Here is a 25,124-nt window from a genome sequence, read left to right as displayed (position 1 = left end):
GGCATGAAACGTAGCGTCCCCAGGCAAAAAGGACGTCAGTACAAATAATGTACCGAGTATGTAAGGAATAAAAATCAGTAAATAATAGACATGAGAGAGACATGGAGTAAAAGACTCGACATGTAAGTCCGAATAACTCTGTGAATCATTAATATTTTCAACATTATGCATATGCGTATAAATTCCATACCATGCTTAGGTATATGCGTTTATAACATCATCAAACCTCTGAGGGCATCCCATCATATCATCTCGGTCACTGTGGGCAAAATTATCAACGTATACTAGCTGATCAGGTGGTGGTGCGTATATAACGCCGTAACCTTTTTTCATATCCCATATACATATACTATACATATATATATACACGTATATAACGCCATCTGGTCGTGGATTAATGTAAATGAATGCAATGCATGAGAAGTACGTCAATAAAATCTCTTGGAATGTCATAAGAACATTATGCCTTTGATTAATATCATGAAATAAACTTTATCAGCTTACGTATTTTCTGAGACTCATGAACAGATGATAGAATAATAGGATACATGGGGAATCAAGAACATAAGCATCTCTAGCATTTCTATGAATATAGTCATTTATGGAAGTTGTGCATTTTCTCATTTCGTTTGTATCGTATGGATCATGCCAAAAAGAAAGAAGGGTTAGCCTTCACATACCTGAGCCGATTCTCTTGACAATCCTTCTGACACACGTCTTTTACGAAGAACACATAACGACGGATCGAAGTAGGGAAAATTCCGTATGATATTCTTGAGAAAGATTGCACCGTACTTCCTTAGAATAGCAAAATCTCACGTTGCTAAATATTAAGTAGTCTTGTATGAGATTTGATTGTAGCAAATCACATATACAATTTGTATGAAATTATACACGATTTTGACAATATACCAGCTCCGACCATTGACAAGTTTGGCTTAATTTTGTGCTGAAACGATGCTTGTATATTCTAATCTCAAGGGGGTACGCAAACATTAGCTTGCTGAGGTGATCTGTTTATTGCTGATTCCCTCTCTTCCCTGTTGCCAATACTTAAATTAGACAAGTTTGGATGTTGTTTTGGTTGATGAATACTTGTGGTATGATACCAGCCATTTCAAGCTTGGCCATATTGTTATAAATCTGGTTCTTGAATTGCCAATACATTAGCTTGCATGCAAATTACGTTCAGTCGTTCAGAAGGCTAAAGAGGGGGTGAATCACTCAATGGACACCTTGCTATATAGTATATTAGTCACTTAATGGATCATGTGTGGCTGCCACGTTGATGCACTTAAACTTATTCAAATGTTCACCCCTTTTCCTTAATCAAATTTATTAATCCCCCACTAATTTAATAATTAATCACTTACCCATATAATTAAGAATTATCTCAAATTACTTTAAAATATTACTCACTTTTAACACACTTTATACATTTTTACTATCATGGTCATCTGGTACCTCGTATGGCACTAGTCCATAAATACGGGGTATTATAGTTTGGACCATATTTTATCCCAAATTGTCAAACTTGGACGAAATTCATTTTCTTTGATTTGCATACCCTTTCTCCTTCACGAATTTACTCATCACATGTTTAAAATAGCATAATGCTTATAATCTCAAAATAACTACGTCGATTAACTTACGACGAAACTTTAACGTACGAAAATACGAGACGTAACATCTCATTTTCGAGGTTTCATCAATTTACTTATGGCGTACTTCTACGTAAGGAAATGTGAAGTGTAACATTTTCTTTCATATTGACCCCACCACTATACCTAAAAGAATGAAAACTTCAGTAATCAACATATATATAAATTTTACTTAATGTTGAAAAGTGGTAAAACCTAAGCTACTATAGCTACAAGAATTTGATTGATTAACAAAGCATTATTAGACTTAATATTAACGTCTAACGATATCCTTCACACTAATGGATCACACGTGTCCATCACTTTATGGTCAGTGGAGAATTTTGTGGAAATGTAACCACTTATTGAATGACAAATTTAAACATTTAGCCTACATTTACCCTAGCTAGGGGACTGGTGATTGTTGGGAAAATGGGGAACAAATAAGAAGTATAATTAGCATCAACAAAACTGTCTCTGGGAAGGAGGATAGACTTTGTTCCCATTTGGAATGTCAAACGTGATTGCGACCAAGAACCAACAAAGGCATCTTGTTTGAACGGTTGTTTTCGTATTGTATTATAAAATATTATATTGTATTGTACTGTTTCGATGAATATAACGTTTTGATAGATTATATTGTACACAATAAATTTGCATTGAAAAAATAAAATTAAGATGAAAAATATTATAATAATCGTAGTATTTTATTTCAAATATTTGAGTGTTACAATCTCTATGAATCCTCTGATTCTACTCTTTAACAGTAAATAAAAGAGTTATTGAGCTTAATCTTGAATTTTATTTTATTTTAATCCAAGTGTTTGAGGCCTGATCTTGATCTTGACCTATTTTTAGTCCAAAGCCTTGCAACTTGTTCTTGAATCTTCGTCTTAAGCTTTTAATCCTTAGAACACTTGAACGCTTGTAGCTTTTAGAGAAATCTGCAGCGTTATGATCCACGAGCTCTCTCTTGCTTCTTGTTATAACTTTTGGTCCTTTTTCTGGGTTATGATGACCCCTATTTATAGTTGTGGGAGGAAAGAGTTATGTTAAGAACAAACTTTTTCCGACCAATCAAATTGAAGTGTGATAAGGCCGCATTTAATTAGCCAGAACATGTCACTTGCACATGTGGCGCGGTTTTATTGGCCCTTTAATTTGACTTAGCATGCCTTGTCATTTGGGCACGTGGCACAATCCTATTGGCTCTTCTGTTTGACTGGGCGCGCCACGTCAGTTGACACGTGTCACCAAACTGGGCCTTTAAGAAGATGACATTTTGGGCTTAATGAAGTGGGCTCGTCACATTTTTATATTTATATAATTATTGATAAAATATTTTAAATTCTAATATTTATTTAAATTTGGTAGATGTAGGATTGAATGAGTTAATAGGATAAAATATTTCTCTCACTAAATTAAATAATATATTTATCTTCTCATAAATTCTATTTTTTTTTCTTTTTTTTTTTCATATTTTTCACTATTTTACTTTCTAATTTCAAATCAAATTCTCTAAATTAGCTATTTCTTTTTGTCACATTTGATAGATCCTCATATCAGTAATTAAGTTCTTTTTGTGTCTTATTTTCTTTAACTAAGAAATCCCAGAGACAAGTATCGTAAGGTTCAAAACACGATCGATAATAGGCTCAATCCTTTTACCATTTTCATTTAATGCTATATTTTTTTATAGGGAGTCCAATGCCATATGACTTACGCCTAACCCACATATTATACGTTGTTCTCTCGCCACTTTTTTTGTCTCAATATTATATGGATATTATGAAAGAAATTTCAAGGTCCTTTAATATATTTTAGTTTTAAGCCATCAGTTACGTTGAGCCACCCTCATTAATGATCAACAATTATTTATAGACCACTGCCCATGAACGTGTTATTCAACAGCTTCATTCACATTTGGTAACTAAATAACACATTCACTGATTGATGTCTTATCTTAATTGAGACTCTATAAAATTTAATTAAGAATACCAGGGGATGGACACACGGCTCGATTAGGAGACTAGTAGAGCTTTAATTTAGGTCCCCAAAATTTTCTAATAATGGATTTTATGATTTTATTTTAAGTTAGACAATATCAAAGTTTGCAAAAAAAAAAAAAAAATACAATAAACCTTGGACAAAAGAAAGAAAGAAAGAAAAAAAGAAAGACTATCTACTCTTTAACACTAAAAATATTTTAGAGCTTTGAATTAAATTACTTAGATCTTAATATTAGTAAATATATTTTTTACAACAAAATCAAAGGTTACATGTCTTATTTTTTACAATATACTTGAGTTTGAATTTTATTGAAAATACATGTCTTATATCCAATTTATTTAAGTTACCTCTTACTAATATAAATGATAATACTACTATGTGAAGTTAAAGGTTTTATCATTTAAGCATGTTATACTATAAACAACAAGTATGAAAAAATGACAACACTATCCTTTTTTTATATATATGTGTGTATATATACTAATAAAAAAATATAAGGTCTCTTATTAAATTTCGCTTTAAGCCACTAATTTTTTGGAGTCGCCATTGGATAGTGATAATGGTGGTGTCAAACAACTAATTTTCTTCTCTGGAACCGACGATTCTGCCTTTTCGTTAATTCGACGCAACTATCAACCAAACCAATAACCCAATATTTATAGGTTAGCGATGAAGCTAAACCCTTTTAAAGTTGGATTGGGTTGATCGGTTCAAAAAAGAAAAAAGAGAGACAAAACTTGGGGAAAAAATCAGAAATAGCTAGATTTATAATTGGTAATTGAAAAATAACCCTAGTTTTAAAAGTAATCGAAATTTAGCTATTTTTTCATTTAAAGATAAAATCTGAATAAAAACACCTTTAAAAATCCGGAAACATTCTAGCATAATATGCTTGAGTTTGAAGATTTTACGTATGAGATTCCAACATAATATGTTAAACTTCCAATATAATATGCTGGAAGTTTATATGCAGAAGCTCCATAATCCAGCATATTATGCTGGAACTTTCCTTGTTTCAGCAAAATAATGACTATTTTTCAATGATTTTATAAATGCCCACTATTTTTGTAACGACCCGACTTGCCGTTTCAAGAATTTAAGCCCCGTCTGGCGGCATAAGGCCCTGAGCAGCTTCTTATTATGTGTATTGACTTACGTGCGTGGTTGAATTCAATTACCGGATAATTTGGAGTGATTTGGGACACTTGATCCCCAAAACGGAAGCTTAAGTCTTAGAATTTTTACCGTAGTCAGAACTGTGTAAAGACGACTCCAGAATGAAATTTTGATAATGTCAATAGCTCCGTATGGTGATTATGGACTTAGGAGCGTGTTCGAAAAATTATTTGGAGGTCTGTAGGGGAATTTGGCTTGAAATGGCGAAAGATGAATTTTTGGAAGTTTGACTGCGGAGTTGACTTTTTGATATCGCGGCCGGAATCCGATTCTGAAAATTGGAATAGCTTCGTTATGTCAATTATGACTTATGTACAAAATTTGAAGTCATTCTAGATTGATTTGATGTGTTTCGGCACAAGATATAGAATTTAAAATTTCAAAATTTATTAGGCTTGAATTGGGGTATGATTCGTGGCTTTGATGTTGTTTTATGTGATTTGAGACCTCGAGCAAGTTCGTGTTATTTATTGGGATTGGTTGGTACGACTGGACGGGGTCCCGAGAGCCTCGGGTTTGATTCAGGGTGATTCCGGAGCAAGTTTGGGTATTTTGATGATGCTGGTTGCTGGTTCTGGTGTTGTTCTTCACATTTGCGAGGAGCCTCTCGCGTTCGCGAAGAAGGATTTTGCCGTTAGGACTTTGTTCTTCGTGTTCGCGAAGAAGGAAATTTTGCTGTTCGTTGTCTGAATTTAGAAGCTCATATCTCGCAATCTATAAGGAATTTGGAGATGATCCAAAAATAAAAGTTGTAGCCCTTTGTGTCTAGTTTTCATAAAGGTGAACCATTTATCATTTAGAGTTGTATACGAAACATTATTGTGGATACACTATAGGCTGTCTGGGAAGAGTTTGGAAATCTCTGTTGCGCAGGGCTGAGTTTGGAAGCTTATATCTCATAATCTATAAAGAATTGGGAGATAAGTAACAAATAAAAGTTATAGCCCTTGGAGTCTAGTATTCAGAAAGTTAAGCAATTCATCATTTGGAGTTTTGTACAAAACGTTATGACCATTATACTAGAGGATATATGAGAAGAGTTTGAAAATGACTTTTGAAGAATTTGTTCATCGCGAACGCGAGGGGAGTCTCGCGAAGAACAAACCCCTGGGCAGCAGAATAAAGTCCAAATTCGTGTAATTCTTCCATTTTTGGACCAAGGAAGCTCGGGTAAGGCGATTTTTCGAGAGTTTTTCAAGAAAAATATTGGGGTAAGAATTCCTAACTTGATTTTGGTTAAATTACATGAATCTATTATTGTTTTTATCACTAAATTAGTGAATTGGGTTAAAAAATTTAGAAAACCCTCTTGGTTTAAATTTCAGATTTGGAGATCGAGTTATTATTGAAATTCGATAAAATTGGTATGGTTGAACTCGTATCGGAATGGGTGTTCGGATTTCATAAAAATTATGTCGGGTTCCGAGAGGCGGGTCCCGCGTTGACTTTTGTTAACTTTTTGGAATAAATTTTTAAGTCGACGTATTATTATCCGGAATTATTTCCGATGAATTTTAATGAAGTTATACAATTAATTTGGATAGATTTAAGCTGTCCGGAGGTCAATTCAAGCAAGAAGGCTATTTTGGAATATCGGCCTAACTTCAAAAAGGTAAGTATCTTGCCTAACCTCGAGTGAAGGAATTACCCCTTAGGAAACGAATCTTGTGTGCCATTTATGAAATATGAAAAGTCGTGTACGTGAGGTGACGAGTACGTACTCGAGCTTATATGTGCAAATTTTATTGAGTTAGAATCTTGGACATATTGTGTAGTAAATTGGATAATTGTTGGCATTTATTTAGTCATCTGTTTGCCATGCTTCAATTCGCATTTACTGAATTTGTTTTTATATGACGATTTGATGTGCATGTTACCTGTATATTTATGTGAATTCCATGAGTTTGATATTCGTGGGATTTAATTTCATTATGAATTTTTTCGGCAAATAATTAATTAAATGAGCTTAAGAAGAGGTGTTTATATAATTATTGAAAATTTAAATTTAATGAAGACTTTGCTTTATGTTGAGTAATTTCTATCTCTATTGATTATTTTTGGGTGTTATATACATTGTGTGGAGCCTTGAGCTATTTGTTGTGAAATTAATTAATTTTGTTATATCTTTAAAATTTGGTTGTGGCCATTGGGCAAATTGTGATATGAATTGATTTTATTATATTATCGTGTTAATTTTTCGTGTAAATTATTGTATTGTGTGAGTTATTATTTTGGGGATATAAGGGTGGCATTTCACCGTTGATATTATGTGGGTATAAGGGTGGTATTTCACTGTTGTTGTATTTGTTAGAATATTTTCTAGGCGGAACGATAAGGGTGGCAATAAGAGCGATAAGGGTGCCTATTGATATTGTCTGGGCGGAGCGATAAGGGTGGCTATAGGAGCGATAAGGGTGAAAATAGGAGCGATAAGGGTGGCTATTGTCAGGGATGATATGTGATGATGTGGGGTTGTGGTGTTGATAATTTTTATGTGATGTTGTGATTTTCTTGTGTTTATTTTTATACCTTGTGCAATTTATCTTGTTATTGGTAAATTGATAATAATCTGATTTATGTTGTAATTGAGAGCATGTGGCTATTGCCAGGCGGATTATAAAATGAAATATGGGCACGAGGTGCTGTGAGTAAATAATGAGGATATTTGGCACGTGAATTGTCCGTGCAGTTGTGATATAAAATGTGGGCACGAGGTGCTGTGATGATATGATAATGATAATTGGCACGTGAATTGCCCGTGCAGTTGTGATATAAAATGAGGGCACGAGGTGTCGAAAAAATATGATGATTTAATTATGGGCACGAGGTGCCGTGAAAATATGAAAATGGGCTGAGACCCGTGTTTACGAAAAATATAAAAATGGGTTGAGATCCGTATTTTCATGATTATGAAATGAGGTGTCACATGGTAACTTTTTAATTGAAAGAATTATATTCAAAATATTTATTTGGAAGGATTTTTACTTAGAAAGTATTATATGAAAGAATTGTATTTGAAAGATATTTATTTGAGAAAATTATATTTGAAAAGATTTATTGAAAGAATTATATTTGAAAGAGAGTTATCTGAAAGAATTATATGTGAAAGATATGTATTTGAAGGACTTGATTTAATTGGGTGTAATTGTATTTATTAATTGTTGAGTGATATTAATGGTATTCTTGTTGTCTATTGTGCATCTCACTGGTTATTTTATCCTGCCCTTATTATTATTTGTTTCCTATTATTTTGTATATTATATTGCACAGGTTATTAGACTAGTGAGTGTCTTTACTGTACCTCGTCTCTACTCCATTGAGGTTAGTCTTGATACTTACTGGGTACCGACCGTGGTGTACTCATACTACACTTCTGTATATTTTTGTGCAGAGCCAGGTATTGGAGACATCGGACTTGAGCAGAGTTAAAGTGGGATCGTAAGGATTCAAGGTAGAGCTGCTTAGTTGTCGCAGTCCCTTGGAGTCTTTTTATTTTATTGTACTGTTAATTTGTAATCAAACAGTATTGTATATTCAGTCCTCGTGATCATTCCATGTATTCAGTTAGAGTTCGTGACTCAGTACTACCAGTCTTGGGAGGTTGTGTATTGTAATTATTTTCGCTGTTAGTTTTTTTTTTTAAAAATGACTTCAAAAATGTAATTGAAATCGGCTTACCTAGTCTCTAAGACTAGGTGCCATCACGACGCCTGTGACGGGATTTTGGGTCGTGACAATTTTTCAATGACCAGTCCAAAAACTGGCTAGCCCATGCTATTTTCACACAAAACTTAATAGTCCGTAATGTGGTTTTATATGAATTATAATATTTATAGGAAACTTGATTATTACTCCATCATGTCCATTTTAATTAATTTTTAAGTTGTTTTCACACATATTAAGGAATTTATCTTGTAACATTAATTAATAATGAAATCGACCATAATAACGTTAATTTATTTATTGAAAATATAATAGATACTTCAAGACTCTTTATTTCAAAGGCAACTTGGGAGGGGGGGGGAGTAATTCCTTCTTGATATCTAAAAAAATTAAATATTATAGACCATAAAAAAAGACCAATAAGTAATTTAAAGTGGACCAGAGGGAGTATAATTTTGTATGAAGTACAATATCTATATTCTATAAGACTATAACTTAAATAAAATTACAAACATAGCGTCTTTCTGAATTATTTACCCAAATAAATACACTAAAAACCTTCCTCATTTCTCGACCATCAAATTTATAAAGTAAAATAGGAAAGGGAAGCCTTTTGACCAAAAAGTCAAACAAAAGAGGAATTTTTTGTTGAATTTTTAAAATATCATTACTATCTCTTGTTTTGAGGAAAAACCTTTTAAGGATTACAACAATATACTTACATTATTTTAACATAACAGTGTTAATATAGAAGAACATACAAAAGATATCTATATACTTCAAAGAATTAGCTAGAATCACAAAAGGGTTCTTTACGTAACTAAGCAATATTAAAAAACATAATACATCTTGATAGCAACAAACATAATATATTAATAGTAGCAAAAACAATATTTCCTATATTGCATATCCTAATCAAAACCGAAACCCCAACAATATGCCTAAGATCTCTGCACATTTTGTAACATAATGATTTAATTTGTCCCTTATTTATATCCTAAGCTTCCTTAATCCCCAACCCTATTGATTCCATTTCTTTTTTCTCTTTGGATATTACACATATTATTTAACATGTATTTGACTAATTTTACATTTTTTGGTTTATGATTTCTTTCATATTTGTATATTTAAATCTTAATGATGTATAAGTATATTAATTTTGACACTGTATATATTTTACAAATATATATATATATATATATATATATATATATATATATATAGTGTATATTTAGAGTAATTAAGTTTTATACTAAAATATTCTACAAATATACTAGATATATGCATATGTTTTTTCTTGAAAATTTTCATGTATATGGTATATTTCTAGTATAAATATTTTATATCTTAAACATCCCATGAACATCCCATAAATTTTTCTAGATAAGCACATTATTAATATACAGGTATATATATATATATATATATATATATATATATATATATATATATATATATATATATATATATATATATTACATGTATAAAATAAGCAAAATTATTTGGAGATGGAAGGTGGCAACAACAAAGGAAGGGGGGAGAGGGGGTTTGCCGTTACAAAGGAGTGAAAAATGAAAAGTTTTACTATAATGATAGAGAGAAAGGATATCAATATTATTAGGATAAAACTAACTCCTTATGTCACAACCTAAAAACAAAATCATAAGTCGTGATGACACCTAACACGACCCAATAGGTAAGCCAACAAATAAAAAATACAAGTCAAATGAACTTGTAGGAAAGTAAAATAGGATTATCTGAACTTTTACAAATTTACTCAAGAACTGGTAGTACAAATCATGAGCTTCTAAGACTAGAATTTACAAAGCTGGTACAAATAATTACACGATCTGTTTGAAAACTACATTAACAAATTAATAATATCTAAAACTACCAAGGACTAGTGGCAGCTTTTATCCGGAATACACGAACATCTTCAGGGTCAGCTCCCAACTTCACCAGCAGCTCCGCTCCAAAAGTCTACACACAATGTGCAGAAGTGAAGTATCAGTACAACCGAACCCATGTATTGGTAAGTATCTTGTCTAACCTCGTCGAAGTAATGACGAGATTTGAGTAAAAAGATACTTATTGATAAACACTGCAATGTAAACTAACAATGGGACTATACTACAATATAATAAAATAGAGCACACGATATGACTGTACCAAGCAATAACAGGGAACTAGAAAGGATCACAATTCAACAGTTTCCCGTATCTCTACCAATCCTTTCCTTAGAACGAAAACCCATGAACCACAACAATCACCTCAAAACTTTCATAGTGTGAGAGAAATACTCAAAACATCAAATCCAACGGCACGACAACATCCTTCGAGCATTTATCTCATCCTCACCATATATACGTGAAACAGTACCAACCAAATGATAGAAATACTGTTAACAGAAATGACAAGGAAGGAAATACGCAAGAAGTAATATTAAACGAGAATGTACAGAAGAACATCAGTAATAGAATAAGCGAAAAACATAGAGGTAACGACAACAATTAGGGAAAAGGATTATAACTTCAACTAACTAGCATAGTGGAGGCATGAAGGTAGATATAACAAATAAGAAAGGGGGTACATGTTCTTTATAATGTAACAAGTATAGGCATGAATGGCCAACATGGAAGAAGAACCGTACCTAAGTGCAACAAAATAGATATGACATGGATACAATCATAACAGGAGGAAGTAGGCATGATATTTACAAGTTAAGCATGTAGAAGGCATAGGCAACACAACAACAATGGAGATAGAGAATAAGGACAGAATAGTGACGACATGTCACATAAGAACCATAAGTACGACATAACAATACAAGGTAAGACATGAAGATATCAGCGAGAAAAGAATATCACAACATAATGCATGTCCCTCGTCCTCACTTGCACGGAAACACCCATCGTGCCATGAACTCGCAATGATACAAAAGTATAATAATATAAATGCAATGGCAAGGCATCACCCTTCGTGCTTTTACTTGCATAACATGGCATATCATCACCCTTCGTGCTTTTACTCACAAATGATATGGCACGACATCACCCTTCGTGCTTTTACTCTCAATAATGTGGCATGGCATCACCCTTCATGCTTTACACTCTCCCTCACATAATAATGTATAAACAATGGTACGACATCACCCTTCGTGCTTTACGCTCTTCCTTACCAGGCATATTAATATCAATGACAAACAAGGCAGGAAGCATAAATAACGTCAAGGAGAGTGTTTAAACGAATATTACAATAAATCCCAATCATAACTTTCCAAGACAGCAATAGTTCAATAAACTCGCAAGAACCTTATTATTCAAGTATTCCAACCAATCTCACAAATGATTTACTACATAAGTATAAAATCTAGTATCTCAAGGATAATGGTCGTAATAATATACTCTTGAATATGCATAGTGATGACCGAATTAGACACATCAATGTGTTCTCATAATTTCATCAAATTTGATCAAGTTATAACAAGCTAAACATTAGTTTCTAACATTTAACACTATGTTCTTAGTATCTAGGAGTCAAGTAAGGCATGATGCAAGAAAGTCACATAATTCTACAAGACACAATTATAATATAACCTACCCCCCAGCATGATTAACCCCGACACATACATATATGCTCGTCACCTCATATATGTATCATCCCCACATACATCAAACAATATCAAATAGTGATTCCCTCAACAAAGTTAGGCAAGACACTTACCTTAATTCGGCTAACTCAATACTCAAATTTAGCTTTTTCCTTTACCGATTCAGCTCCGCTTGGCTAAATCTAGCCAAAGACGACTTGAATACATCACACAATGCAAGAGAAAACAATTTCAATTAATAAAGCTGTGTTTTTATTAGATTTCTAAAAAGTCAACAAAAGTCAAACCCCGGGGCCGCCCGGTCAAAACCCGGGTCCAAGGGTAGGTCTTGACTACCCATAGCCTCACGAGTCCAAATATGTATTTTATTTTTAAATCCGAGTCTTATTCAACTCTCAAATCCCAAATTTTCACTATTCAAAACTTTACCAAAATCCCCAAGTTTCTCCCTAGATTTCTCATGAATTTGATGTTAAATCTTGTATAAAATCATGAAATATAGTTGGAAATTGATTATAGGTACTTACCCAATGATTTGGTATGAAATTTCCTTCATAAAATTGCCTCACATCGAAGCTAGAGTTCAAAATATATGAAAATGAAACTAAGTCTCGAAATTCTCAACACTTAACAAGTTGTAGAAGTTGCATTTGCGACATGCGGTTCACAAATGCAAACCCCACAAATGCGAAAATCTTATCGCAATTGCGAACCAGGGGAATTCCTGTCAAGGTCGCATTTGCGACTAAAACTTTGCAAATGCGAAGACCAACTTTCACAAATGCGGCAGGGCTCATCGAAAATGCAAAAATTGCCCAGCATCCCAGGCTTCGCAAATGCGATGGCCGCATTTGCGACCAAAACATCGCAAATGCGACAAAACTAGAACCAGCACTCAAAAATCATGAAAAATTATTTCGAAACCAATCGAAACTCACCCGAGCCCTCAGGGCTCCAAACCAATCATGCACACAAGTTTAAAAACATCATAAGAACTCGCTCGCGTGATCAAAACATCAAAATAATCTCTAAAACTATGAATCAGATGCCAAAACGCATGAAGATCAACTTAAACTTCAAGAACTTCTAGAATTGCAACCGAGTGTCCGAACTATATCAAATCAACTCCAAACAATGCCAAATTTTGCAGACAAGTTCCATATGACAAAACGAACCTACTCGAAGCTTCAAATCACGCATAACAACCTCGAAACGATGAATCATACCTCAAGTCGAAATCAAAGAACTTTGAAACTTCAACTTCTACAACTGATGCCGAAACCTATCAAATCACCTCCAATTGACCTCAAATTTTGCACACAAGTCAAATTTACCATTACGGACCTATTCCAACTTCCGGAATCGGAATCCGACCCCGATATCAAAAAGTCTACTCCCGGTCAAACTCCCCAAAAATCCAACTTTCGCCAATTCAAGACTAATTCGACTACGGACCTCCAAATTACAAACCGGGCGCGCTCCTAAGTCCAAAATTACCCAACGGAGCTAACAGAACTGATGAAACTCCATTCCGAGGTCAAATGCTAAAAAGTCAAACTTGGTCAACTCTTCCAACTTAGAGCTTAATTCTTGAAGTTCATTCTTCCAAATCAATTCCGGATAACTTGAGAACCAATACCGACGATTTACGCAAGTTATAACACATAATGCGTAGATACTCGAGCCCTCAAAATACCAAGCGAAGTGCAAATCCTTAAAATGACCAGTCGGGTCGTTACATCCTCCACCACTTAAACACACATTCATCCTCGAACGTGCCAGGAGTCATCCCAAAGCTATCAATCCACGGTGTAACTGTACTATGCATATACCCGGGGGTGATCCCACGTCACCCTACTCCATATAAGCCTACCAACACAACGTAACTGGAGATCCTTACTTCAACCTTGGTCCTTAAACCTTAGAATCCAATCTTTAACATCCAAAATTTATTACCAAAAACCCGAATCTCATATCTGCACACTGTATAAGCCCGAATAAGCTATATTAAGTCATAACCATAGCCCCAAGATGTAATCATAGGGTATACCCCATCACTCAGATACTCACAGTAGGAACTGCTGACCACATTTGCTGCCCAAAAACAAATCTAGTGCCGGTAGCAAACTTCATAATGATTAGAACCTCGTTCAAAACCTTCATACCCTATCGATGATGAAAGAAACAAGAACAACCTCTTAACCACTCATCTAATGACTAAGCCAAGAAACTCACTCGTCCGACCAGGGCCATTGCCCAGATCCTCCGCAGAAACATGGTATCATTCCTCCAAGCATTCCTTATCTCAATACGATAGTGCAAATCTCAAGTCTGGAAACCTCGTCTCAGCCAATACAAGCAGCCCCACCAACAAATATCAACAATAATCTCATGGAGCCCCACACAACACGGTCCCGAACACCAACAAGTAATAATTTAGACATGACAAGTAACAGCAAGAGAGCTAAATAAGAAGACTACTAAACAAATTATGCAGGCTGGAAAATTTTAGCATTTTTCTATGAACTATTTTCAACAAGGGGAAAGCAAAACTACACGAAGTAAACATCGGGAGTTACATTTTATCATAGTACCATCACGGCGTGCAACCCGATCCCATCATATCAATCCACATAGGGTACCCCTCGAGCCATAATACCTGGGCTCACTGATCACATGTGCGCCAATATCAAGCACAATAAAGTGCACAAAATATAACTGTGGGAAAAATTATTAGGAATAAACAATACTGAGAAGGACAAGCACAACTATGGTGCAATAAGCAAATCAACATCACAAAGGTCATCTCGCCCATAGTGCCATGAAGCCTAAACTGAATTACAATAAACGTGCGAAGAACCATATAACCCTCACAATCCGTCATAGTATAAGAGAGAAACATATAACATAAACCAAGGCGCGAATAACATCCATTCTTCCCGATGATATACATGTGGTAACAGCTGCGCAGGAGCAAGCAAATACAACCCGATACAGAATACACATCCTCATTGGGCCTACCAATGGGCCCCGGGCCCCCAAATCAACTCTGGTCATCCCTGAACGGACAAATAGCCCTCCAAAAGGCCACAACGACATATCCATAACATACACTATCAGCTAGTTAGCTCTGATCATATTTCACAGTCCACAACCACGAATCAATCACCTTTTGCGAACTCCAGTCTCCTATCCATAGAACACACGAATCACCCAATCTGATCTCAAGCTCAACAACCCAAATGTCTAACAAATCACTCGAACACGATCATCCCACGAGGAATACTTCTAAAATTATTCCGTGCCGCATAACAAAATCTGAATCTCAGCAGTCGACTAACTAGGCGAGCACCCAATCTCAATGATGCATCCGAAGTCAAAACACAATGTACCTTCTGAGATGTTCACCCTTCTCACGCAATACCAAGTAGTAATAGCACCCATTTAAGCATCTGAAACCGTCCATGTTATTTAAGAATTCATGACCTTCCCTTCTAAACTGAACTGTGACCTTGCACATGCAAAACTCAATCTCGATCAGTCGGAAACCCTCCATTTGATCTCATCCAGGAGGAAATCCACATACGCAACCTGCTCCTTGCACCAATAGGAAATATTCACCCTGAACCATGATAGAAATCGTTGAGAACTCCTTGAAATCCATTTGCACATAATCAAGCTATCAAAACCGAATCTCTCTAACTCAACCAAGCCATGCAGTTGCCTAAAACCCATAAGCATTGCCGCGAAACACTTGTGGAGACTCACCACATCGCAAGTACCCAAAGAACCTATCATATCATTACCGTGTTGACCCAATTTACTATCAGACTGCCCTATTTCCTCCGAGTTCCTTCCAATTTACCCTCAAGTTGATACCCCTTCTTGCGAAAACACCATGATCATCACCCCAAAGCTTGCCATAAGAGGTTCTAGCATAAGACCATATCGCCTTAAGGCCTATAAGCTGCTGCATTCCCTCTTAGCACCCCCAAAGTACCACAATCGAGGCACCCGCTCTGATGAGACCTTTTGTAAATCTAAAGCTGTCTCCTCCACCACTTAGTATTCCTGTTAATGAAATGCATAATCCACAATGATATAGAAATACCGTGAGCCTAGACACCATTCAATGTAAATCTTAAACTTTAGCCACAACTGTTATGCCATCACTTAATCTTCCTGGGTCTGAACTCATCAATGAGGCACGAGAATCAAATTCGTTCCACAATTAAACAACATGAAAACCTTTCAATAAACTCATAACTCGAGACTATACGCCACATCAAGACAAAAATCAACACCCCTTAGCCCTTTTTACACCTCAAACTAACTCTTTTTGTTACATTCAAATCATTCAATTATAGCATGCAGTAACATCCTACTCGTCATTTAGTCATCCAACCACCCACTTGCCACAATTTTCACTCACAGGGACACTACCGGGAATATAAGCCCAAAAGCACACGCTCACCCAACCGAAATACCAGTGCTCAAGCTGCAGTCAAAACCCAGACTCAAGTTCTCTAGACTGACCCATCGTCAGCACACAGGAATCACATCTTGCATCTCACCCAGGGACTCATAAGTCGTCGATGCTCCGCTGATACCGAGCGCTCGCATGCATATACGGATGCGTGGAAGGAATTCAAAGAGTTACGCTCCAAGCTGAATTAATACCGCATGATAAAGAAAGAAAGACGGGAAGTTTATCCTAAATGCCCTGTAGCCTCTCGAAGATAGGTATGGACGTTATCATACCGATCTGCAAGACTCTACTAGACACTTGCTCATGACTCGTAGAACCTATAAACCTAGAGCTCTGATACCAACTTGTCACGACCCAAAAAATAATCACAAGTCGTGTGGCACCTAACTCGACCCGCTAGTTGAGCCAACTAACAAAAAATACAAGCCAAATGAACTTGTAGGAAAGTAAAATAGGATTATCTGAACTTTTACAAATTTACCCAAGAACTGGTAGCACAAATCATTAGCTTCTAAGACTTAGAATTTACAAAGCTTAAGCAAATAATTACACGATCTGTTTGAAAACTATATTAACAGATTAATAATGTCTAAAACTACCAAGGAAAAAGTGGCAGCTTTTATCCCGACTTCACCAGCAGCTCCGCTCCAAATGTCTGCGCGCAATGTGCAGAAGTGCAGTATCAGTATAACCGACCATATGTACTGGTAAGTATCTTGTCTAACCTCGTCGAAATAGTGACGAAGTTTGAGTAAAAAGATACTTATTGATAAACACTAAAATGTAAACTAATAATGGGACTATACTACAATATAATATAATAGAGCACACGATACGACTATACCAATCAATAACAGGGAACTAGAAGAGATCACAATCCAACAGTTTCCAGTATCTCGACCAATCCTTTCCTTAGAACGAAAACCCATGAACCACAACAATCACCTCAAAACTTTCATAATGTGAGAGAAATACTCAAAGCATCAAATCCAATGGCACAACAACACCCTTCGTCCATTTATCTCATCCTCACCATATATACGTGAAACAGTACCAACCAAATGATAGAAATACCGTTAACAGAAATGACAAGGAAGGAAATACGCAAGTAGTAATAATAAACGAGAATGTGCAGAAGAACATCAGTAATAGAATAAGCGAAAAACATAGAGGCAACGACAACAATTAGGGAAAAGGATTATAACTTCAACTAACTAGCATAGTGGAGGCATGAAGGTAGATATAACAAATAAGAAAGGGGGGGTACATGTTCTTTATAATGTAACAAGTATAGGCATGAATGGCCAACATGGAAAAAGAACCGTACCTAAGTGCAACAAAATAGATATGACATGGATGCAATCATAACAGCAAGAAGTAGGCATGATATTTACAAGTTAAGCATGTAGAAGGCATAGGCAACACAACAACAACGGAGATAGAGAATAAGGACAGAATAGTGATGACATGTCACATAAGAACCATAAGTACGACAGTAACAATTTAAGGTAAGACATGAAGATATCAGCGAGAAAAGAATATCACAACATAATGCATGTCCTTCGTCCTCCCTTACACGGAAACACCCATCGTGCCATGAACTCGCAATGATACAAAAGCATAATAATATAAATGCAATGGCACAGCATCACCCTTCGTGCTTTTACTCACATAACATGGCATGTCATCACCCTTCGTGCTTTTACTCACAAATGATATGGCACGGCATCACCCTTCGTGCTTTTACTCTCAATAATATGGCACGGCATCACCCTTCGTGCTTTATACTCTCACTCACATAATAATGTATAAACAATAGCATGCCATCACCCTTAGTGCTTTACACTCTTCCTTACCAGGCATATGAATATCAATGACAAACAAGGCAGGAAGCATAAATAACGTCAAGGAGAGTGTTTAAACGAATATTTTAATTAATCCCAATCACAACTTTCTAAGCCAACAATAGTTCAATAAACTCGCAAGAACCTTATTATTCAAGTATTCCAACCAATCTCACAAATGATCTACTATACAAGTATAAAATTTAGTATCTCAAGAATAATGGCCGTAACAATATACTAATGATTATGCATAGTGATGACCGAATTAGACACATCAATATGTTCTCATAATTTCATCAAATTTGATCAAGTTATAACAAGTTAAACCTTAGTTTCTAACATTTAACACTATGTTCTTAGTATCTAGGAGTCAAGTAAGGCATGAGGCAAGAAAGTCACATAATTCTACAAGACACAATTATAATATAACCTACCCCCGAGCATGATTAACCCAGGCACATACATATACGCTCGTCACCTCATATATGTATCACCCCGCATACAACAAACAATATTAAATAGTGGTTCCCTCAACAAAGTTAGGCAAGACACTTACCTCAATTCGGCTAACTCAATACTCAAATTTAGCTTTTTCCTTTACCGATTCACCTCCTCTCGGCTCAATCTAGCCAAAGACGACCTCAATACATCACACAATGCAAGAGAAAATAATTTCAATTAATAAAGCTGTAATTTTTATTAGATTTCTAAAAAGTCAACAAAAGTCAAACCCCGAGCCCGCCCGGTCAAAACTCGGGTCCAAGGGTAGGTTTTGACTACCCATAGCCTCACGATCCAAATATGTGTTTTGTTTTCAAATTCAAGTCATATTCAACTCTCAAATCCCAAATTTTCACTTTTCAAAACTTTGCCAAAATCTTCAAATGTTTTCCTAAATTTCTCAAGAATTTGATGTTAAATCTTGTATAAAATCATGAAATATAGTTGGAAATTGATTAGAGATACTTACCCAATGATTTGGTATGAAAATCCCTTCACAAAATCGCCTCACATCGAAGCTAGAGTTCAAAATATATGAAAATAAAGCTAAGTCTCGGAATTCTCAGCACTTAACAGGTTGCAGATGTCCATATCATTTGCGAACCCCGCAAATGCGAAAATCTTATCGCAATTGCGAACCAGGGGAATTCCTGTCAAGGTCGAATTTGCGACTAAAACTTCGCAAATGCAAAGACCGGCTTTCGCAAATGCTGCAGGGCTCATCGCAAATGCGAAAATTGCCCAGCATCCCAGGCTTCGCTAATGCGAGGTTTCTTAGCAAATGCAATGGCCGCATTTGCGACCAAAATATCCCAAATGCGACAAAACCAGAACCATCACTCAAAAATCATGAAAAATTATTCTAAAACCAATTGAAACTCACCCGAGCCCTTGGGGCTCCAAACCAATCATGCACACAAGTTTAAAAATATCATGCGAACTCGCTCGCGTGATCAAAACATCAAAATAATCTCTAAAACTATGAATCAGATGCCAAAACGTATGAAGATCAACTTAAACTTCAAGAACTTCTAGAATCGTAACCGAGCGTCCGAACCATATCAAATCAACTCTAAACTGCGTCAAATTTTGCAGATAAATTCCATATGACAAAACGAAACTACTCGAAGCTTCAAATCACGCATAACAACCTCGAAACGATGAATCATACCTCAAGTCGAAATCAAAGAACTTTGAACCTTCAACTTCTACAACCGATGCCGAAACCTATCAAATCACCTCCAATTGACCTCAAATTTTGCACACAAGTCATATTTTCCATTACGGACCTATTCCAACTTCCAAAATCTGAATCCGACCCCGATATCAAAAAGTCCACTCCCGGTCAAACTTTTCAAAAATTCAACTTTCGCCAATTCAAGATTAATTCGAATACGGACCTCCAAATTACAATCCGGACGCGCTCCTAAGTCCAAAATCACCCAATGGATCTAACGGAACTAACGAAACTCCATTTCGAGGTCAAATGCTAAAAAGTCAAATTTGGTCAACTCTTCCAACTTAGAGCTTAAATCTTGAAGTTCATTCTTCCAAATCGATTCCGGATAACTTGAGAACCAATACCGACGATTTACGCAAGTCATAACACATCATGCGGAGATACTCGAGCCCTCAAAATACCGAGCGAAGTGCAGATCCTCAAAACGACCAGTCGGGTCATTACACCTTAATTTGAGGGTCAATTTATTTTTGAAATATTAAAAAATGCTAGAATTGTAAAAAGAATTGCCATTTATGGAATAAATGAAGAATAATATTATTAATGAAAATAATATTAAATAAAGGATTGGACATGTAAAAATCTCATCTCAAAATGCATGTCATTACAAAGGAAAAAGCCAGAAAGTAAAATCACTATGCTAAAAGGGGTAAATAGTTACACCCAACCAGCATTTTCACTGATTCAGAAAATTTAACCTTAGCAGTTACAGATTAAATTCAGAACACATATATGATACATAGGAGAAATGATCATTTTCATTTTCATGGCTAAGGAAGGATCCTCTCATCATAGCTTTCACTTTTCAGCAATGTCGTCGCCTTCGACGATAGAATTTAAAGTAGCATTCATAGAAAGAGGTAATTCGATACACTAAGCTCGTGTTTTAAGAAAACTTGAGGAAAGAGTCGGACCACATTGAGTCTATTGTACGAAAGTAGCATTCATAATGCACACACAAAATCTCCACTTGTATCTATCTCATCATCTATATCAGCATCAATATCCAAGTCATCATCAAGATCAATGCTACTACTTCCTTTAACAAATAAATTACCAGCTTTGTGCCCCTCTCCTGGTTTTCTTGCTTCTTGAATTATAGCTAACACTTCTTCAATACTTTGAGATGGTTCATTTTCTCCATTTGTTTGTAAACTAGCTTCCTCTCCTTCTATAAATTCTATAGGCAAGTTCTTTAGAAACCAAGGATGCTTTTTAATCTCTTCCATAGTTATTCTCTACATATACAATATTATACGGTTAGCTGATTTTCAACCAAAAAAAATAGGATGTACAAATTTCAAGTGAAATGAAACTACAAACCTTCTCAGGATCAGCTACAAATATTTGAGATAAAAGATGCTTACACTCCTTTGAAACTCGAACGTAGTAAGGGATTGAATATTGAACACTTAATATCCTCTGCTAGAAACCAATATTGCACAAGAATTCAGTTATAGCGAGTAAAGATTAATGATCGAAAAAGGCAGCCTGGTGCGTGAAGTATTCTGCGCGTTTACGCAGGGTCCAAGGAAGGGCCGTACCCTGAGGGGTATGATAAAGGCAACTGCCTCTGATACAAGCATCAGTGGTTGATTCTACGAATCATAGGTGAAATTAACGTGTTTTTAAAGTGAACCATAACTTACGGTTAAGGTTTTCCTGAAATTTCTTGGATCATCAGGATCTTCAAAGGGATAAGCACCAACCAACATCACATATAATGTAACTCCACAAGACCAAACATCTGCTGTCTTTACTTCCAAAATGATCACATGTAAACCATGATGTTGAGATCAACAAATCAATGAATTAATTCAAGCAATAGTTAAAGGGTTCAAGTTATATCATTGACAGTAAGAATTTTTACACTATTTAGCTAACTAAACCAGGTAATTTAGCTGGGGCAGTTCGGTGCACTAAGCTCCCGCTATGCGCGAGATCCAGGGAAGGGTTGGATCACAAGGGTCTGTTGTACGCAACTCTATCCTGCATTTCTGCAAGAGGCTGTTTTCACAACTCGAAACCATGACCGGAGGTCACATGGTAACAACTTTACCAATTACGCCAAGCCTCCCTTTCCAAGTAATTTAGCCCGATCTTGTATAATTATTATACACTGTCAGTGCAAAAAACTTTAACTCATAGTTAAAGATCAGTATTGTACCTTCCCATCATACTCTTTTCTTGATAAGACTTCTGGTGCGATATAAGCTGGAGTTCCTACTGTAGATTTGGGTTGCGAATGCAAGACTGATGACTAAACAATGAATTATACAACAGTCAGAAGTTATTTTGAAAAATAATCCAATTCCAACATAGGATAGAGTTCATATTTTTGCCTTGGAGTAGCCAAAATCACATATTTTAAGACGCGGTGTTGAGCTCCCATCTAAGAGTGCATTTTCAAGTTTGAGATCTCTATGACAGATTTGCTGAATTTCAAGAAAATATTTGTACATTACAAGGTCATAGTACAAGTATAATCCAGGAGTAAATTTGCATGAACCAATTCAAATAAACTAAACAGATGTCTCAGTATACCATTGAATGACAGTAACTGACTCCTGAAATAAGCTGTTGAAAGAAAAACCTTGCCTGAAAAGATAAACACAAGTAGGACAAATTACTCAAACTTCCAATGAGAAGAGGAACTAATTTGATTACTTATTACAATTACCTAATTAAGTTGCTCGGACTCAGGTGCGGGTGTCTAATACGAGTACGGATCTAGAGGGCCGATCCTTCATGATCGAAATTTTAAGATTCACATGTATGGATCCAAGTACGGATACGGGTATCGGAATTTGGCCAAAAATAATTCAAATATCTAAAAATAGATTTATAAAAATATGTCTAAATGATAGACATTATGTTAAAAATTTACAAAGTATTCCTAGAAGGAGAAAATATTGATCAAAAGAAGATCCGAGAAGGAGATAAAGGAAAATGACTGACATCGAAATTTTTGTATACAAGGTATTCCATTTTCTTTAATTTCACCATATTTTTTATTTTGATTTCAGAAGTCATTATATTTCTCTCGAATTTCTCAGTCGATTTTGGTCAAAGTATCTAAAGTTAGTTGACAAAGATCCGTACAGATCCCACACCCACACTTACGTTGTGTCGACACGGTTGCAGCACCGAAAGTAAAGAGTCCAAGCAAGTTAGAAAATTACAACTATTAAAATGTGAACAAAAATCTAATATTTTTATGTTACCTCATCTTCAGTGAGTCTACCAGCATTGTATATTCTTTCAAAAAGCTCTCCTCCTGCAGCATATTCCATTACTATGGCTAAATGAGTTGGGGTAAGAAATACCTGCACAATATTGAAAAATCTTGTAACTTAAACTGGACAAAAGGGAATGTCAGTTTCTAACAACTATAACCAGCTTTTCAACAAATTTTACCACTTGTCTACTCTTCTACCTCACCTTTACGTAATTGTTAACTTAAAAAAAATTATTTCATTAAATGCTAAAAGGATATTTATTTTATGCGAAAATAAAAGTATGGAACAATTTAAAATTTTAGATAAGATGATCGCTACAATTCAACATAGTATCAGTACAAGCAAAGATCTTGGATTCAACTCTTACCGTTACAACAACAACCCAGTAAAATCTCATAAGTGGGGTCACCCCTACCCCTATCCCGAAGGAGTAGAGAGGCTATTTCCGAAAGATCCCGGCTAAAAAACTCTTACCGTTACCAATTACCAAATAAGAATCTTATGTGTTTCGGCCCATGAAAATGAATCAGGTACGCATATGAGAGAACGTGTTGAAGATATAGTTAAGTCAATAAAAGTCTCTGCTCTCTAACTAATTAAAATTTTAGATGAGATGTTGGCACAATTCAACAGGCATCACTACTCGGCATCACTACTCTTAGAATGATGCATTACCTCCTTGAATCTAATGATATTGGGATGCCTCAAAGACCTATGATTCATGATTTCTCTCTGGACATGCTCATCAATCTGCAGAGAACAAAAATAAAGCAGGAAAGAATAACAAAAATAAATCTTGTAAATGAACCAAAAAGAAGTATTTCTTAAAAGTTTCGGTGCACGATGTATCCCGCATTCACACAGGTTCAGGTTCAGAGTAAGGGTCGCACTCAGAGGGTGATCTTAAAAGCCATATATATATATATATGCCAAGGAGAACAGAACACATATGAGAAAGAGATGAATCAAACCTTTTTGCATCTCTCAATAAACTTGATAGCATAGAGCTCACCTGTCCACTTATCTTTCACTAGCTTTGCTACGCCAAAATTACCGGAACCAATTTTTTTCAAAATTTCATACCTTTCCATTCTATGTTAGCTTGAATACCTCAACTGCATGAGTATTTGAAAAACACAGCTACATGAAGAGGGGGCTGTTCAAGATTCGAGTGTGTATGTATATATATATATATATATATGTATGAAGCTGTCAAAAGGAAGAGAAAGAAGGAATACACAATTGGGGGCTAGTCTTCCTAGAACGTAACATATGTGTCCTACTACAGTACTACTGCATTTGACAGGAACAGTGAGAATGTTAAACACGTGGCACCATTCCAATGGTTTGAGTTTTGAGTATTACTCAATCCGTTTCAATTTAGTTTGATTGGGCACGAAGTTCAGAAAAAAATAAGATTTTTTGAATTTGTGGTCCTAAACAAATAAAAAGGGATCCAGAGTATTTGTGTGATTATAAAAGTTTATAATAAAGAGTAGAATTAAAAGTTTAAACCAAATTGTTTCCAAATTTAGAAAATGATCGTTCTTTTTAGAACGAACCAAAAAAAAAATAAGTTCAAATAAATTGGGACGGAATGAGTAACTAATATGTTAGAACCCACCAACGTGGTATAGTCAACTGCCTAAAGGCTAAAACCAAGAAAGCAATATAAAAAGACAGAAGTAAGATGTGGTGAGATGATTGAATTC

General features: G+C 35.5%; 1 protein-coding gene across 2 annotated transcripts; it reads right to left on the bottom strand.

Annotated features, from left to right (window-relative positions):
• Positions 1-20,757: 20,757 nt before the first annotated feature.
• Positions 20,758-24,651, bottom strand: LOC104112461 (serine/threonine-protein kinase SAPK2-like). Of its 2 annotated transcripts, XM_009622393.4 has the most exons (9): positions 24,384-24,651; positions 24,088-24,162; positions 23,398-23,499; positions 22,718-22,771; positions 22,516-22,608; positions 22,341-22,433; positions 21,823-21,927; positions 21,497-21,595; positions 20,758-21,411 (listed from the first exon to the last, which is right to left on the bottom strand). In XM_009622393.4, the coding sequence occupies exons 1-9, from the start codon at positions 24,501-24,503 to the stop codon at positions 21,118-21,120; spliced, it is 1,035 nt and encodes a 344-aa protein (XP_009620688.1). In that variant the 5' UTR covers positions 24,504-24,651; the 3' UTR covers positions 20,758-21,117. The 2 variants fall into 2 exon arrangements, with proteins under 2 accessions (XP_009620688.1, XP_009620689.1); XM_009622394.4 differs by lacking the exon at positions 22,516-22,608 and having other exon boundaries at positions 20,790-21,411.
• Between the last annotated feature and the right edge of the window lie 473 nt (positions 24,652-25,124).

Source organism: Nicotiana tomentosiformis, chromosome 5 (assembly GCF_000390325.3).
Source record: "Nicotiana tomentosiformis chromosome 5, ASM39032v3, whole genome shotgun sequence".
Lineage (NCBI taxonomy): Eukaryota > Viridiplantae > Streptophyta > Magnoliopsida > Solanales > Solanaceae > Nicotiana > Nicotiana tomentosiformis.
Note: the sequence above shows the minus strand (reverse complement) of the source record. Positions and strands in the feature narration are given on the sequence as shown.

Excerpts from the sequence above, each read along its gene's own strand:
- LOC104112461 (XM_009622393.4), bottom strand. The coding sequence starts at position 24,503 with ATGGAAAGGTATGAAATTTTGAAAAAAATTGGTTCCGGTAATTTTGGC. Across the intron at positions 22,772-23,397 it reads GTAGACTCACTGAAGATGAG|GCAAGGTTTTTCTTTCAACA; the intron begins GTAACATAAAAA and ends TTATCTTTTCAG. Across the intron at positions 21,928-22,340 it reads GAAAAGAGTATGATGGGAAG|ACAGCAGATGTTTGGTCTTG; the intron begins GTACAATACTGA and ends TTGGAAGTAAAG.